An 18,229-nucleotide genomic window follows, 5' to 3' on the forward strand; every position below is an offset into this window, starting at 1 on the left:
TTGTCTGGGAGAAGAGCATTTCAGGAAGAGGGATCAGCCAGTGCAAAGGCCCTGAGGAAGGGAGTGCTGGGCGTGTTCTAATTACATCCTCTTAGTGAGCCCTAACCCGTAAAAAACTGACAACCTCTTTAATTGGAAACCTCCCCTCCCCCATGGTGACTCCCTTACTCTGCTTTGCTTTTCTTCATAAAACTTATCTCTTCTAAATATGTAATTCCGTGTTTATGACATTTGTTTCTTGCTTTCCGCGAGGGCAGGATCTTCGCCCCATCGCCCTCCCCAGTGTGACCCAAACGCCTAACACAGTGCCGAAAACACAGCAGGCGATCGACAGGCAAGTGTGGAGGGAGGGACTGCACTGCCAGGAAGCCCGGGACCAGAAGAGTGAGCGAGGCCAAACGAAGGTCGAGGTACCAGGTGGCGTAAAGCCGTGGGGGAGCAATGCCAGGAGTCGGTGCTACCTACGCGGGCCAGCAGAGAGAGGAGCCAGGGCTGTCGCTGCTGTCCGCAGGGCTGTCGCTGCTGTCCGCAGGGCTCCGCCGCGGCCGGCCGAATCACCGTGACGCCGTGCACGTCATCGCGCGTGCGCCGGCAGCGGCCCAGGGCAAGGCCCCTGACTAATCGGCTGACTCCGGCGCCCAGAAGTGGAGTTGCGCGTGCGCATTCCTTCCGCAAGAATTTGGTGTGCACGTGTGTACCGCTTTCCAGTCTCTGTCGTCTCCTCCCACCCCAGCTGCTTGTCTAGGCGCCTGCCCCCGGAGCTCGGAATGTTCCCGGAGCTCAATAACCTTTTGAACACCACCCCTGACAGGGCGGAGCAGGTAATATGTCGCACGGTCGAGAAGGGAACAGGCCCAGGGGTAAGCCGTAAGGCTGCGTCCCCGGACGCGGCGCCGCGGCGCATACGGTACCGTAGAAAGGCGCGACGCCTGTGGGCACGGGGGTGCCTGGGAGTTGTAGTCCGGAGAGAGCCGTCCCGGGGCTTGAGCAGGAGACTGCGGAAGGTGGGCTTCCTGACCTGTATTCTCAAAGCGCCTTTAAAAGCCACGAGGAAGTTATGTCTGAATGTCCGACAGCTGAATTGGCTTGTGTTCCACGAACATGTACCGAGAACCTCTGTGCGCGCTCACAGAACAGGGAGAGGAGTTCCCTGGGGGAGGTGACGGCGTCCAGAGGAGATTGGGGGAACCGGCTCGCTAGGAGATCCTCTGCCCTCCACCTGGGACCAGCTTCTTAACCGCCCTGAGTCTTCCTCTCTGCCGGGAGTGCTCGGCAGGTGGCAAGGAACGCTGCTCCTCTTGTCTGTCTAATGGTGCTGCTTAAAGCTGCTCGTATTGGGTTGCAGCAGTCCACCGTTGGCACTACAGCGTTGTCACTGTTTTCCCTGCACTCCTTCGCGCGTTCTGGAGCATCTCATTTCATTTTCATATAGTTCCCTGTTCCTGTTTGTACATGGCAGAGAATCTAATAGAAATCTTTAACATTTAGGCCAGGGATTATCTCTCCGAGAACATACGTGGATTATTTCATAACCTTGTCTTCGTAATGAAATGGTAAGCTCCTCCAGGCTGCCCACAATACCATGTGTGTAAAGCCTTTTCATGACTCTAAAGTGCATGGTAAATTGTACCTTCAAGTAGATCCTTGTGGATTTTAGTTGCCCAGCAGTTCTCTTGTAATCCAAGACTCGAGACAACTCTGATTATCTTGCCAGTTACTCCAGACACCTTCGAAGTACTCAGCCCAGGGCTAGAGTGAGGGAAAGGAGGATTGAAATGGGCAGGAGGCTTACACCGTTAAATGACAGCGCTGGGGAGAACCCTCAAGATCTAATAATGTGGTCTTTCATGTTTTATAAGTGAAAAAGCTGAAGCCCAGAGAAATGAAAGCACCTGTCTGAAGTCACACAGCACAGATGTGGCAAGTGATACCTCTTGATCCTGGCCTTCCATGCAGTTCACTGACAGGGGACTAGAGGTGGCTGGAGCGGACAGCCAGGCACGGCAGAGAGAGTTTTTCCCAGGGTTCTAAAAGACCAGTCCTCTGTGCCTGAAGCAGTGTCCAGCACCAGTGGGAGGAGAACTTTGTTGCTAGAGGTCTCTGTCAACAGCCATTGCTTCCTACCCTCTCCCCCATCCCAAAGGATAGAATTGGAGTCAAAAGTAGAAATAGGGTGGAAGTTGAATCAGATGACCTTTTCGAAGGTCCCTGCCAATCCTGGCAGCTTGTAGTTTTCATTGAAACTTGATGGTAAAAGCATCCTTTTTCAGGTTCTAATTCTTTCCAAGACTGGTCCCTGAGTTAGTTACTAAGGTGACAAGTGAGGAAGAGAAGGGATTTTTTTTTTAATTTTTATTGAGCTTCAAGTGAACGTTTACAAATCAAGTCAGTCTGTCACATATAAGTTTATATACATCTTACTCCATACTCCCACTTACTCTCCCCCTAATGAGTCAGCCCTTCCAGTCTCTCCTTTCGTGACAATTTTGCCAGCTTCCAACCCTCTCTACCCCCCCATCCCCCCTCCAGACAGGAGATGCCAACACAGTCTCAAGTGTCCACCTGATACAAGTAGCTCACTCTTCATCAGCATCTCTCTCCAACCCATTGTCCAGTCCCTTCCATGTCTGATGAGTTGTCTTCGGGAATGGTTCCTGTCCTGGGCCAACAGAAGGTTTGGGGACCATGACCGCCGGGATTCCTCTAGTCTCAGTCAGACCATTAAGTCTTGTCTTTTTATGAGAATTTGGGGTCTGCCTCCCACTGTTCTCCTGCTCCCTCAGGGGTTCTCTGTTGTGCTCCCTGTCAGGGCAGTCATCGGTTGTGGCCGGGCACCAACTAGTTCTTTTGGTCTCAGGATGATGTAAGTCTCTGGTTCATGTGGCCCTTTCTGTCTCTTGGGCTCATAGTTATTGTGTGACCTTGGTGTTCATCATTCTCCTTTGATCCAGGTGGGTTGAGACCAATTGATGCATCTTAGATGGCTGCTTGTTAGCATTTAAGACCCCAGATGCCACATTTCACAGTGGAATGCAGAATGTTTTCATAATAGAATTATTTTGCCAATTGACTTAGAAGTCCCTTTAAACCATAGTCCCCAAACCCCCGCCCTTGCTCCGCTGGCCTTTGTAGCATTAGGTTTATCCCGGGAACTTCTTTGCTTTTGGTCCAGTCCAGTTGAGCTGCCCTTCCGTGTATTGAGTATTGTCCTTCTCTTCACCTAAAGTAGTTCTTATCTGCTAACTAACCAGTAAAAAACCCAGGAGAAGGGATTTTATTCTCTGTTTTGCTGTGGAAAAGTGGAGGCTGAGATATGGTTGTCCATTATGAGTGGTTTAATACCGATCACTTTAGTCATTGGTTTTTCCGTAATTTTGACTTACTCTTTTTTTGGTAAACTTAGCATACCCATTGCCACTGAGTTAATTACAACTCATGGCCATCCCATGGGGTTTCCTAGGCTGTAATCTTTATGGAAGCAGACTGCCACGTCTTTCTTCCACTGAGTGTCTAGTGGGTTCAAACTGCCAGCCTTTTGGTTAGTAGCTGAGCACTTAACCACTGTGCCACTAGAGCTCCTTAAACTTACCATGGATATGATTAAAAAATATAATCTCCAGGTGTAAAAACTTACGGGTAGACACAGTTGACTAGATTTCCACGCTCAGCTTCCCTCTTTCCTAAGAGCCTAATTCACCTTTTTGTGTTTCTCTTAACTTTTAGGGGAAGCTGACTCTACTCTGTGATGCCAAGACAGATGGCAGTTTCCTCGTGCACCACTTTCTTTCCTTCTACCTCAAAGGTATGGGACTCATTGATGCTTTAGAAAGAGAAACTGAAAGGGGGGAGGGCATAAAAAAAGTTTAAGGAAGCAAAAAAAGAGCATTTACTAGCCAGGGCTTTGGTGTTTGGCTTGCTCAAGGGCTATTTTATTAGGCAACAGGTTGCTGGACCGTCTTGGTCTCTCCCCCTACCATGCCAGAGTGGTGTGTGTTCACTGTGTCCACATCCTACCTCCACGTTCTCTATGCAGTGTGCGGGTACTGCCTCACTGAGTTCCTGCTGAAAGCTCCTCCTGATTTGGTTGCTCATCAGGCCTTACGTATCTTGAGATCTCTGGGAATTCTCTTTGTTGATCACTTGGCACTTGGCAATGGATGTGTCTTAGTATGACCACCACAATATACGTATGGGAATAGATTAGAAGAAGAAAACAACCAGATGAAAAAATAAGCTCAGATAATCTTTAAATGGACCCAGGTGTTTAACGGGTGTTTAAGTACTCAGCTGCTAACCCAAAGGTTGGCAGTTCAAACCCACCCAGTGGCTCTGGAGGAGAAAGACCTGGCAATCTGCTCTTGCAAAGATTACAGCCTCGTAAACTCTATGGGGCAGTTCTACTCTGTTACATAGGGTTGCTATGAGTCCGAATTGACTCGAAGGCATGTAACAACAACAATCTTTAAACCTAAAACCAAAAAACTCCCATGAAGTCTTCTTTAACCAAATAACAAAAACTAACCCACTGCTGTTGAGTCGATTCCAACACATAGCGACCCTATAAGAGAGTAGAACTGCCCCATAGAGTTTCCAAGGAGCACTTGGCGGATTCGAACTGCCAGCCTTTTGGTTAGCAGCCGTAGCACTTAACCACTACGCCACCAGGGTTTCCAACCAAATAATAGTTTAGCTTAATTAGTAAAGAATGTCTGCCTTGAGCATTGTGCTCTTTTAAGAATTATCTGTTTGGGATCAAATTGACAACAGCAACTCAAAAGAGTAGATGGGAAACTCAGGAGGCAATAAGTTTATGCTAATGAGAGAGGAACAACTCTGGAAAGCAAAGTTAGAATGGTCGCACAACTTGAAGAGTGTAATCACTGAATTGTACACGTAGAAACTGTTGAATTGGTGTATGTTTTGTTACGTATCTTCTCAATAACAGCAAAAACTAAATTTTTCAAAAGGATTACAACAGATAATGTTTCGGAATTCACTTGTATCACTGTGTATATGTTATCAATAAAGATAGTTTTTATTATGAAGGAAAAATAAGCTTACTTATCAGTTGCTTCTCCTTGAGCACGTAGTGTGCCAGGCCAGGATACAAGGTGGACTTTTGGCACTCTTAGTCATAATAATTTACAGACAGCTTTGAAAATGATGTTCAGATGATGTAATTGTCAACATAGGAAGATGAAGAGGATCTACAGATACATTATTAGAATTAAGTTCAGTAAGGCAGCTGGAGCTTCTTTGTGTTTCACTTATATCCTCTTGGCCATAAAATCAGTTAAAAAATCAATTGCGTTCTTGTATAGCAACAGCAAACAATTGGAGAAGATAATTAAAACAAAGACACCATTTATTTATAACAGAATAAAACATTTAAGGTTTTCATTGGCCAGCTTTTTGAGAAGTAGGCCGCCAGGTCTTTCTTCCTAGTCTGTCTTAGTCTGGAAGCTCTGCCCACCATGGGTGACCCTGCTGGCATTTGAAATACCAGTGGCATAGCTTCCAGGATCACAGCAACACATCAGCCGCCACAGTACGACAAACTGACCAATGTGTGGGGTAAGGTATCTAATAGCAGATGGGACTGTTGTGACCCATAGGGTTTCCAATGGCTGATTTTCAGAAGTAGATTGCCAGGCCTTAGATGTACCAGTAGATACCTCAGATGTACTACTAGATGTACGAAGGTATCCAGTAGTACACCTAAGGCCTGGCGATCTACTTCTGAAAATCAGCCATTGAAAACCCTATGGATCACAGTGGTCTGACCTGCGAATGATCATGGGGATGGTGCAGGACTGGGCAGCGTGTCGTTACACTGTGCATGGGGTTGCCATGAGTCAGAGGCTGACTTGATGGCAACTAACGACAGTAGTACATCTAACAGAAGAAACACATCTCAGAATCAGTGCAATAAGGTATAACTTCAGCATAAAAGAAAGTACATCTTAGAATCAAATTGGGTATGCCAGATCGCAAGGCCTCTGGGTTTCTAGATCTGCCTGAGTGCTTTAGTTTCCAGAGGTACAAAGTGTAGAGATTCATTGTAAGCAGGGACTTTATTAAAAGTAAATTTATTTTGTTTTCTAGCTAATTGTAAAGTCTGCTTTGTGGCCCTCATCCAGTCCTTCAGTCACTACAATATCGTGGGACAGAAGCTGGTACGTATGTTGGACCTTTTGAGGTGGGGTCCCTGAGTGAGTGTGCCCTGAATGTGTGAGCACAGTCTAAGGCTGGGCTTTCCTGTTCTGGTTGTAGAGAACTGGTCAAAGCAGGGACTAAGGAAATCCTGGATTCCTTGGGCCTTTATCTGAAGGCCTAAAGCAGCTTCTCTGCATGTTTTATTAATTTAGAGTTTTTAGAACCAGATGTGTTGTTTGTGGGTGATAATTTATCAAACCTTTCTCTACTGGTTCTAGACCAGTTAAGGAGTAAACCTAGGAGCCGAGGGAATTGAAGTTAGAGTGGGCTTTAGTCTTGGTCCTTCTGGGTTGGAGATCATGGCTTCATCTGCCACCAAATCGGGTGCCTCTCATCAACTCTCTCCAAGTTTAAAGCTCGAGACCTAAATGTGGGGAGAGGTGCTTTTGTCACTTAGTAGCAGTGCAATCTCGTCCTGCTCCTCACTTCCTCAGATGCAGGCAGGTAAGAATAAAATGGCCAAGACACTGGTGAGGCTCCTCACCTAGCCTGGGCCATTACCCATGACCTGTGACCAGGTGAACTTACTGTCTGAGAATGGGAGCTGAAGGGAGATGGCCTTTTTTTGTTTGTTTGTTAATGAACAGGCCAGCTTCAGAGAGGGAGAGAGCCAGACAACTCATCAGCAGTAACTCTAAAATTTTAATCTTATTGCTGGACCAAATTACTGCCTCTCCTGTGATGGCAAGAAACAAATGAGGGATGAGAGAAGGATAGACTCTTTCTTTCCCATCCCGTGCAGAGAAGTTCCTGTGTTAGAGGTCAGGGCATGAGCTGAGGGAGAGTAGTCATGCCAAGAGGAGATGTTACATTCCAGGCCTCTGAAGCATGTCTGCATGGCCCTGGCATCTGTGTGTTTGTGGGAGAGAAAGCTGTGTGCTTTTTGTGGGCGACTATTTTTAAATTACCTGTGAATCATCATCAACACGGCAGGAATGACACGTGCAGGACTTGGCATGTGAAGTCCTGGAGCGTGAGCTTCTGTACTCTTGGAATATTGTAGCGCTTGTAGATGTGGAATGGTAACGACCAAGAGCAAAGGCGAGGATCAGGAGTCTTTCTCTCTGCCAAGGGCAGAGTGAATGGTATTGGATGGTAGGGGACGTTGAGGGTTTGGTGTGTGAATGAGCAATTGAGACCTGGTTCAGGGATATAGGGAGTTTAAACAGTTCCATGTTGCGTGTTTCTGCACAGATAGAGCAGTGGGGTGCAAATTTAGAATGCGTCACAATCCCTGATTGTTTACTGAAATGCAGATTCTGGACCCTGATCCCGAAAGTTCTGGTTCTCTAGATCTGGAGTGGGATGGAGGCATCTGCCTTTTAATCATGTGTCTCAGGAAATTCTTACTTGGGAGGTTCATGAAGAACCGTATTTGAGAAGTCCTGGTGGAGCAGGGGTTGGTGAACTCCAGTCTGCCTCCCCTGTTATTTGTAAATAAAGTTTTAGGGGAGCACAACTATACTCACTTGTTTCAAATTGCCGACGGCTGCTTGCTTGCTGTCAACGGCAGAGTTGAATAGTTGCAGCAGAGACTGCATAGCCTGCAAACCCTAAAATAGTCACTGCCTGGCCCTCTGTGGAGAAGGTCTGCCGACCCCTGAGCTCATATTACCCTCACTCTGGGAGCACGTCTTCAGTGCAAGGGAAAGAGAAGGAGAACTTAGGCCATGATGCTTCCTTACTGTATGCCAGGCAGTCCGGCGAGTGTGTTCAATGAGTTATGTTATTTAAAACCTCAGAACAACCCTGAGGTCCTGTGTCACTGATGGGAAATCAAGTGCAGAGGGTTTGTGAAATGCCAAGCCACAAGCCCGGCCTTTTTTCCTGCACCAGCATTTTCCAGACTTTGGTCATTCTCCTACTATCTTTTTGTTATTAATTTTTGTTTTTAAATACGCTTAATTTTGTAAATACATGCATTTAAAAGGAAACTTTATATCACTATTATAAATTAAAAACCATTATTGGGTAATCATAAAAACAAATATATAAACAAAAGAATGGAAGCTGTTTTTTTTTTTTTTTCAGCATAACAATTAAATGTAAATGCATATCTGAAAACGGCGTGGGGCTGTGGGTTGGGAGCTCGCAGGGGAAGGAAGCCGTGGGCCCTGTGCTTAGTGTGGATGGTGCTCATTTGCAGGGTTTGGATGTGTCCTGTGCCTTCTTGTGAGCTGGAGTCTAACCTCTGATGAGCTCCCCTACAGGGCTCAGTAACTCATTCTCCTCTTTGCTGTGTTCAGGGTGTCAGTCTGACCACTGCTCGGGAGCGCGGGCAGCTTGTGTTCCTCGAGGGTCTCAAGTCCTCAGTGGATGTCTTCTTCCGGGCCCAGGAAGAGCCACACCCCCTGCAGTTTCTCAGGTCAGTCAGCCTATAGCCCAGCCCAGAGGTGCACACCTGGTGGGACTAGACAAGGTTTGCTATGTGAATCCTCCCCTCATGGCATGGGAGGGCAGAGCTAAATTCTGAAGTCAGATACTTGTGACATTGCAGCACTATTAGTCAGGAAGCCCTTGACTCTTACCACGGGGCAGAGGGTATACCGCTATCCACAGAGCTATGTTGTTGTTATGTGCTGGTGAGTTGATCCCGACTCATAGCGACCCCATGTGACAGAGTAGAACTGCCACATAGAATTTCCTGGGCTATAATCCATATGGGAGCAGATCACCAGGTCTTTTCTCTCTCTCAAAGTGGCTGAGTGGGTTTGAATTGCCAACCTTTGGTTAGCAGCCAAGGGCTTAACCATTGTGCCATCAGAGCTCCTTTGAAAAGCTATAGAAAGTGTTATTTGCTGGGAGAAGGGCAGAACAGTATGCTTTGCTGTTTTCTTCCAACCCTGGCTGCAGAGCCCTAGCACGTCTGCTCCATTCTTGATTTGAAACAGGTTAGCTAACTATGGCTCATGGGCCAGGCACCTATTTTTTAAATAACATTTTATTGGAACACATATTGTCTCTGGCTGCTTTTGTGCTACAACGGCAGAGTTGAGTCATTGAGATAGCTACCATATGGCAGTAGGACAGCTGTCCTGCGCCTTGTGCTTTTTGAGCCTCCACCCATTGCTGGGAAAGGATTTCTGGGGGCAGTCATTGGAGAAGATGGAGGTAGCTGGGCCAGCCTGTGTGAGAAGCAGATTGAATGTGTTAAGTGTATAAGCAGCCTATAGACCACTGCATGTGCATTGCCATTTGACTTTTTATACCCAAGAATGACCTGGGGAGGATTCTCCTGCCTGCCCAATCCAAATTAATCTTCTAAGTGCCCTTAGCTCTTGGGTTGAGAGGTTGTATGGTTCCCCTTAAGGGTCCCAGGGGCTGTTAAGTTTTGTGTGCCCTGTTTCTAGCACAGTGATTTATACCTAGTAGTCGTCAGTAAATACTTGATTTGGAGTAAAGCATATTCATGAATGCATCCATGCTTTTCTTGCCAATCAGATTGTGAACCCCTTGGTGCTAATGGCTGTGATGTAGCTCTCTGTTCCCCGGTCCCGTCCCCTGCCATTTCCTGTGGTGCTACTTGGTCCCAGATAAACATTTGCAGAGAGAGTGAACTCTCTGGTGACTTTTGCCCTGTGTCTCCAGGGAGGCCAATGCCGAGACTCTGCAGCCATTGTATGAGTTTGTGCGGGAGGCCCTGAAGCCAGTGGACAGTGGAGAGGCTGCGTGGAGATACCCAGTGCTGCTGGTGGACGATCTCAGTGTACTGCTGAGCCTGGGCGTGGGAGTGGTGGCCGTGCTGGACTTTGTCCACTACTGCAGAGCCACCGTGTGCTGGGAACTAAAGGTACCATTGGCCCCGCTCCCCATGCTCCCGCCTGTAGCTGCTCAGAGCCCAGACTGGTCCAGATCTTACTTGTTTGCTGTGATCTTTTTTGTTAATCTGTCCGGGGTTTTTGCTTTACACTGACAGGCACAGGAATTTTTTGTTCTCCCCTCAGAATTAAAGCCCTCACAATGAAAGGGATGACCAGCACTGTTGTCAGTGGGACTGGTCATATGTGGAGCTGCTGCCGCCCCAGCTCTGCCACACTTGCCTTGTGATGTGGGGAAAGCTTTATTGACTTAGTGTCTTGTGAGGATCTGCTGACACAAGGGGTGTAGATGTCTTTAAAGATTGTGAGGTGCGACACAAGGATAAGATATAACCTTTATTACCAAATTGAGGCAAAAATATAGATTTTGCCATGATAGAGATATAAACAGTAGTAGCAGACCAACAAGTAAACTAGGAATGGGGGTGGTGCCTGCTTCATAGGAGCCTGACTACAAGAATTACATGAGGTGAAGCTTGTAATGCCGGCACAGTGCCTGGTCCCTGGTGACCACTCTTTGGTGTGTGGTGGTGCAGCTGGTAGGAAGCTGCAGGCATGGCATGGTGTGGTCAGGCCAGCAGCACAGAGCAGTGGGAGAGGCATGGTCAGTGAGCCAGCCAGGAATGGGTGTATCTAGGAATGCACATTGGTGCAAAGCCCTGCCTGGGAGCTGTGTTTAGGGGGCCTTCTGAGGCTCTCAGGGCAGGTCCAGGGTAATGTGGGAAGAATGGAAGGAGGAGGAAACACAAGGGGGTTGGAGGGCACAATTGATGATGGGGCATGGGATGAGAGTGAAGTAGTCAAAGTCACCTCCTATGGCTCAGCTTGCTCTATGGCCTGCTACCACCCTGTTTTCATAAAACCATTTCTTTGCTTTTAGTTAAAAAAGTAAAACTTAGGCATAGTTTTTAGAAGAATATCAAGAAAGAAAGAAACAGTATAAAGGGTACTTTAATTCTATAAAAGAATCCTCATCAAAAGGGGGAAGATGTAGAACAGAATTTTAAATTGTTGTGTACGCTAGACTTTCTGGTGCTATGGGGGCTAGATGAACCCCTGAAACTGTTGCTCTGAAATAATCTTTAAAACTTAAAAATGTCCCCTGGAGTCTTCTTAAAACCAAACAATAGTTTAGCCTATCTAGTAAAAAATGTCTGTCTTGAGCATCGTGATCTTTTAGAAACTATCCATATGGAATCAAAGTGACAATAGCAACTGGAAAGACCAGACACATACCTTAGGGGGCAGTGAATTTATTTTAATAGGGGAGGAACAACGCAGAAAAGGAGGGTGAGAACGGCTCACAACTCAAAGAATATAATCAGCGTCACTGAATTGTCCATGTAGAAATGGTTGAATTGGCATGTGTTTTGCTGTATATATTCTCAAAAAACCCAAAATAAATAATAACAATAAAAAAAAAGGATACTTAGCCAAAAGTAATTGTCTCCCTCCTCCAGGGTTTGTCCTTCCAGATTGTCTGCAGTTGCGAACATATTTGTTTGTATTTGATATATTCATCTCCCTGCCTTTTCCCTCTCGTTACTGGTAACCTACCTTCTACACTGTTTGCTACTTCTGTTTTGCATTTAATGATATACAGCATGCTGTGGCGTCCGCCGCCTGAAAACAGTACATGTGGATCTGCTTCATTCTTTTTAACACCTGAACAGTAGTCCTTTGAAAGGTCTTGTCATTAAAGTCGTCCCCTTTTAGCAGGTTTGAGCTGTCCCTCCGTTTCTGCTCGGCTAACTCCTACTTGCCCTTCAAAACTCAGCTTAGGTGTTCCCACCTCTGAGGCCCTTCTCTGGGCTGGACAAGGTACTTCTTCTTTGTGCTCTTCCAGCATCCATGCTTCCTTTCCTCCTGACATTGTCATACTGTGTTATAAGTACCTGTCTGCCTCTAGGGCCTGGTCTCTTGCCTCTAATCCCCACTGCAGGGTCTGGCACACAGTAGGTGCTTAGGAATGGCAGCACTTTTAATAACATTAAGGAATTCAGGAGAGAGAGAGAGCTAATGTTGAAAACCCCAGGGTGAAGCCTGCAGGTTTAGGTGAATTGAGCTGGAAGCACAGGTTGAATGTGTGGGGGAAGCTGTGCAGTAGGTGACTAGAATTAGGGTCCTGGAGCCCAGGTGGGATCCTTCCCACAAAGGGGATGGTTGCAGCAGCAGGAGCAGCAGGAGGGTGACCTGTGAAAGGACATGCAGGGGAGTGGAGGGATTGAGAGCCCAGTGCTCCCTGCCCCTCAGTGTCCCTTCAGTCAGGAGCAGGTTTCCATCTTGTGTTTCTGATGCAGGGAAACATGGTAGCCCTTGTTCATGACAGCGTAGACACTGAGGATGAGGAGAATGACGTCCTGTTGAATGGCCTCAGTCACCAGAGTCACCTGATCCTGCGGGCTGAGGGCCTGGCCACTGGCTTCTGCCGGGATGTGCATGGACAGGTAGGTGTGCAGGGGCTGGGACCAGGGGCTTGCTGGGCAACAGCCGCTTGACTCAGTGCCCATGAGTCTGCACGTGGGGGAGTGTCAGGGCCAAAGGGCTACCTGGTTGGGGCGTTCCTTCAGGTGGAGAGGAAACCTTGGAAATTGTGTGAGTGGACATCAGAGACCTGCTCCAAATGGTGCTCAACCACCTGGACTAGTGAAGGTTTTCTGTGGTGTCCCTGTTTGCAGCCAAAGTGGAGACCTCCTGAGGAGGAGACAGCTTCCAGAGTGGGGCCGCGCTGTCAGATAGCAGCCGACTTCCTCTGCGGTGCTGCAGCAAGCTCTGTGTGGTCGGGTAAACACTGTTCTTTTTAAAATAGAGACTTGGGGAGGCCACACTCGGAGTGGGTTGCTGCCACCGCACTGCTGCCTCTGCCCAGAGTGTTCAGAGTGCTCAGGCAGAAGCCGAGAGTCCTTCCCTAAGAGCAAGCGAGAACTCGGCGTCTCTGAGGGGCTGCTGTGGTTCTGTCCCTTTGGTGGTTCTCTTCAGAATCATCCCAAAGCCTGCCTCACAACTGCCAGGTTGAGTTCACGTTGGCTGTTCTCGACCCAGTAAGCGCGGACGGGAGCTGTGGCCCCGACTCGTTCTGAAGCAGGTCTGCTAGATGGAGGAAAATGAGCGAGCCCAGAAATGCCGCGTTGGTAGTGCCTGTGGGTGCGGTGTGAGGAAATGGTCCTGCTGGGCACCTCGTGACCTGTCTCTGAAGCCAGTCCCCAAAGCATTTTAGTCAGTGGAAGCATCATCAAAATAAATGTCTAGGCTTCCTCAGCAGAACCGCACAGATGAAAGACCAAAGGGAAATACATAAAAATGCTTTAAGGGGTTTTTCTCTGGGTGATTTTTTTTTCTTCCTTTTACTTTTCTTCCTCTTTCACATTTCCTGTAATGAGCAAATATCACTACTGTAGTGGAGGGGGAAACCTTTATTTTTAGTTGGCTGGCAATAAGCTTTGTTTCAGAAGCCAGTTCCATTACTTCATGGCACATCTGAGCGTGGCTGTCATTGAAGCCTCAGTTGACGGTCATGGAGGACGCAGGGGAGGGTTGCCAAGGGAGCATATACTTGGGGCGGCTGCTCCTATTTCATTATTCTTCTCCCTTTCTCTGTAGCTGACGATCCTGTGGAGGAGAGCGCTGCGGACCACAGCCCAGCGGGAGCAGATCCTCACGTACCAGTACAAGATACAAGACAAGAACGTGTCCTTTTTTGCCAGAGGAATGTCTCCTGCTGTTCTGTGACCTAATTTAGGGACAGTGAGAGCTACCTTGGACTGTTTTTTTTTTTTTAATGAAAGGTAAAGCAGCCTAGCAGAAATGGATATTTACGTCTTCATACGTAGTCACTAGCAGCTCCACTGGGACCCCCCACCGTGGTTGCATGGTGCCATGATGGTGTACCTTTGCTTCCCTGGACCTTGTTCAGAAAACACAATGAGGCACCTGCCACCCTGCTTGTGCAGAGAGGGAGGCTAGGTGCTGAGCCCCAGTGAAACTTCCAATATAAATATGCCCCAAATGTCTGTTTTTGGTTAAAGTGCCTTTCAGAGCCAGAGTGGTTATGAGTATGCCGTCCAGGTAGCAGCCTGGATAATCATGACGGGCAAAAAGTGAGCTCCTGCGTCATGACTTTATGCAGGTTGTCTCACTTAATTTTCACCTTCATCCTGCGTGGGTATTTCCCCATTGCGTCCAGTGAGGAAACAGGCTTAGAGAGGTTTGGAAGTATGTTCAAGGCTGTGGAGTAGGTTGTAGGTAATGAACGGGGCCTGGCTCAAAAGTCCACACTCGCTGACTGGCAGTCGTGGAAACTGGAGGCTAATTCACAGCTTTAGGTCCTCATGTTTCTCCTAGCCTTGCCCATGTACTTGATGAGTCCTTGTACCATCTTGGTCATATAAGGCCCCATGGAGGGCACAGGTGTGCACGGCCTTGGTAAGGGGTCGGGAATGTTCTTGATGCCAGGCAGCATGGGCCCGGGTGAGGAGCCAGTGCCGCCTCCTCCTGTGAAGACCACAGGAGGTGAGCCCTTGCCTGGCATCCTGTAGGTAGCCACCGTCCCACTCAGCCGCTCAGTCAAAATACAGGTGTACTTTATTGTATGTAAATTATGTCGCAATGAATTTGACTTAAAAACTAAATAAAAAGAAGTAACAATGCTTTACTTTGCAGTGTACTAAGGAGTTTTCATATGTCGTTTAACTTGAACTTTTGTACATTTTTAGTCTTTGTAAAAGGAACTATTTATCACAGTCCAGCCCTCGAGCTAAGTTTTGTGTTGGTCATCTCGTGGAAATAATAGCTGCTATTTTTCTCAAAATTGGCAGACCTGAATATTTTGAGTTTATAGAATATTTGAAAATTATGAGTGTAAGCAACTTAAGAGAGATTAATAATTAGTCAAATGACTTTTTAAATTAATACTTCAGTATTTATAAGAGCTTCATATGTTCTTCAGTTCTGAATGGGCAAAACACAAAACATTTTTTAACTATGAATGCTGTGATTATGTTTTTTTACTTAATTTATAAATGTTTTCAGTGAACTTTTTCATGTTTAATAGTACATAGTATTTTTTGGTATCAATATACTCTAATTTGTTTAGTTTTCTGGGCATGTAGGTTCCAGTTTTCACGGTTACAAATTATGCTCTTAGAAATATAATATACCTGTTTGAGGGTAGGGACAAGTGCTTGTTTCCTTACAACATTCATTAATTGTTCATCAATGCAGCAAGTACTGAGTCCCTTTTACATGGCAGGAAAGCCTGGTGGCATAGTAGTTAAGAGTTTGGCTGCTAACCAGGAGGTTGGCAGTTCGACTCCACCAGGAGCTCCTTGGAAATCCTATGGGGCAGTTCTGCTCTGTCCCATGAGTCAGAATCCACTCGATGGCAATGGGTTTGGTTTTTTTTTTCTACATGGCAAGCTGTTCCTGGCACTGCGCGTATGGCAGTGACAAAAGGATCGGCCCTTGTGGAGCTGATGTTCTAGTGGGGGAGACTGACAACTGACAAAATTGAGAAGTAAAATGCAAGGAACATCAGACCATGGTAAGCACTATGAATAAAGTGGGAAAGAGGCCCATGAAAAGTGAGGAGTGAGGAAATTTTAGACTCTGCTCTCCAAACTGGAATTTCTCAGTTAAAATGTGGACTGGCCCTCACACATTATCAGGCTGTTCTTCAGGATGATGGAGCCAGCTATCACTGATTTATAGGTTTTCCTCCACCAACTTATGCTTTAGTTTATTTTGAATGAGTTTAATAGTTGTGCACAATTGTGTGAAAATGAATATTTTTTTTAAATGGCTAGGATGCGATTTCCTGTCTGTATTTTCCCATGTGAACAGAATCTCTTCCTTACCCTTGACCACTTACCAGTTGAAATCTACGAAGTAAAATTTATCAGTGTCTTTGTTCATATTTTGCTGCATTTTGATTTTTAAAAAATATTTTATCTTCAAGACTTATACAAAGAAAATTATAAAACACTTATGCAAGAAACCAACAGAGACCTACGTAAGTGGAAGAACATAGCTTGCTCGTGGATAGGAAGAGTTAACATTGTAAAAACATCTATTCTACTAAAAGCCATCTATAGATTTAATGCAATTCTGATCAAAATGCCAACGACATTTTTTAATGAGATGGAGAAACAAATCACCAACTTCATATGGAAGGGGAAGAGGCCCTGGGTAAATAAAGCATTACTGAAAAAGAAGAACAAAGTGGGAGGCCCCACCACACAAAAATGAACTCAAAATGAATCAAAGACCTAAATATAAAATTTAAAATGATAAAGGTCATGGAAGAAAAAATAAGGAGAATGTTAGGAGTCCTAATACATAGCATAAATAGTATACAAAACATTACTAACAATGCAGAAGAAAAACTAGATAACTGGGAGCTCCAAAAAATCAAACATCTATGCTCATCCAGAGACCACCAAAAGAGTAAAAAGATTACCTACAGACTGGGAAAAAGTTTTTAGCTATGACATTTCCGATCAGCGTCTGATCTCTAAAATCTACATGATACTACAAAAGCCCAACTACAAAAAGACAAATAACCCAATTAAAAAATGGGCAAAAGATACGAACAGGCACTTCATGAAAGAAGACATTCAGGTAGCAGATATAAGAGGAAATGTTCACGATCATTAGCCATTAAAGAAATGCAAATCAAAACTATAATGAGATTCCATCTCATTCCAACAAGGCTGGCATTAATCCAAAAAACACAAAACAAGAAGTGTTGGAGAGGTTGCAGAGCAACTGGAACACTTATACACTGCTGGTGGGAATGTAAAATGGTAAACCACTTTGGAAATTGATTCGGCACTTCCTTGAAAAGCTAGAAATAGAACTACCATACGATCCAGCAATCCCACTCCTTGGAATATATCCTAGAGAAGTAAGAGCCTTTACACGAACAGATACGTGCACACCCATGTTCATTGCAGCACTGTTTGTTGTTAGGTGCCGTCAAGTCGGTTCCAACTCATAGTGACCCTATGCACAACAGAACGAAACACTGCCCAGTCCTGCGCCATCCTTACAGTCGTTGTTATGGTTGAGCTCGTTGTTGTAGCCACTGCGTCAGTCCACCTCTTTGAGGGTCTTCCTCTTTTCTGCTGATGCTGTACTTTGCCAAGTGTGATGTCCTTCTGCAGGGACTGATCCCTCCTCACAACACGTCCGAAGTATGTAAGACGCAGTCTGGCCATCCTTGCTTCTAAGGAACATTCTGGTTGTACTTCTTCTAAGACAGATTTATTCGTTCTCTTTGCAGTCCGTGGTATATTCAATGTTCTTCACCAAAGCATCAATTCTTTGGTCTTCCTTATTCATTGTCCAGCTTTCACATGGATATGATGCGATTGAAAGTACCATGCCTTGGGTCAGGCACACCTTAGTCTTCAAGGTGACATCTTTGCTTTTCAACACTTTAAAGTGGTCCTTTGCAGCAGATTTACCCAATGCAATGCGTCTTTTGATTTCTTGACTGCTGCTTCCATGGCTGTTGATTGCTTTCAAGACCCCAGATGCTACTCACCAAACTAGGATGTAGAACATAATGAGTTATATTATGCCAATTGACCTAGTTGTCCCACGAGACTATGGGCCTGAACCTTAAAACCTAGTAAATCAATCCCACGAGGTGTTTGAGTCTAGGAAGTATCCATAACTATGCCTCCTATACGTTTTATTGTATGTATGAATATATAGCATATACAAACATGTATATACATATGCCCAAAAATATACCCACACATGCATGCACATGTACTCCCTTATGCCTTCCCACACCTATATAGCATACATATCTATGCAACTGCTCACGTATTTTTTGCTTGTTATTGCTGTTGAAGATGAGCTGTCTATAACCCAGTGCCAGTTAGTTGATTCCTACTCATAGTGACCCTATAGGACAGAGTACAACTGCCCCATAGAGTTTCCAAGGAACGCCTGGACCTTTTGGTTAGCAACTGTATCACTTAACCACTAAGCCACCAGGGTTTCCAACTGTCTGTAGGTGGATGGATTTACTTCTGGGTTCTCAATTCTGTTCTGTTGGTCTATGTGTCTGCCGTTGTAAGAGTACCAGGCTGTTGTGGCTGTATAGTAAGTTCTGAGGTCCGGAAGTGTGCAGCCTCCTTCTTTGTTCTTCTTCAATATTGCTTTAGCTATTCAGGGCCTCTTTCTTT

General features: G+C 45.9%; 1 protein-coding gene across 1 annotated transcript; it reads left to right on the forward strand.

Annotated features, from left to right (window-relative positions):
- Positions 1-639: 639 nt before the first annotated feature.
- Positions 640-17,359, forward strand: ELP6 (elongator acetyltransferase complex subunit 6). Its single transcript, XM_003409686.4, has 7 exons — positions 640-821; positions 3,724-3,802; positions 6,106-6,176; positions 8,463-8,581; positions 9,805-10,006; positions 12,335-12,481; positions 13,635-17,359. Exons 1-7 carry the CDS (start codon positions 768-770, stop codon positions 13,761-13,763), a joined length of 801 nt encoding a protein of 266 aa, XP_003409734.1. The 5' UTR covers positions 640-767; the 3' UTR covers positions 13,764-17,359.
- The last annotated feature ends 870 nt before the right edge of the window (positions 17,360-18,229 follow it).

This window comes from Loxodonta africana, chromosome 22 (assembly GCF_030014295.1).
Source record: "Loxodonta africana isolate mLoxAfr1 chromosome 22, mLoxAfr1.hap2, whole genome shotgun sequence".
Classification (NCBI taxonomy): Eukaryota; Metazoa; Chordata; class Mammalia; order Proboscidea; family Elephantidae; genus Loxodonta; species Loxodonta africana.

Coding starts and splice junctions, on each gene's coding strand:
- ELP6 (XM_003409686.4), top strand. CDS start 768: ATGTTCCCGGAGCTCAATAACCTTTTGAACACCACCCCTGACAGGGCG. Junction 6,177..8,462: donor ATATCGTGGGACAGAAGCTG/GTACGTATGTTG, acceptor TGCTGTGTTCAG/GGTGTCAGTCTGACCACTGC. Junction 12,482..13,634: donor GCCGGGATGTGCATGGACAG/GTAGGTGTGCAG, acceptor CTTTCTCTGTAG/CTGACGATCCTGTGGAGGAG.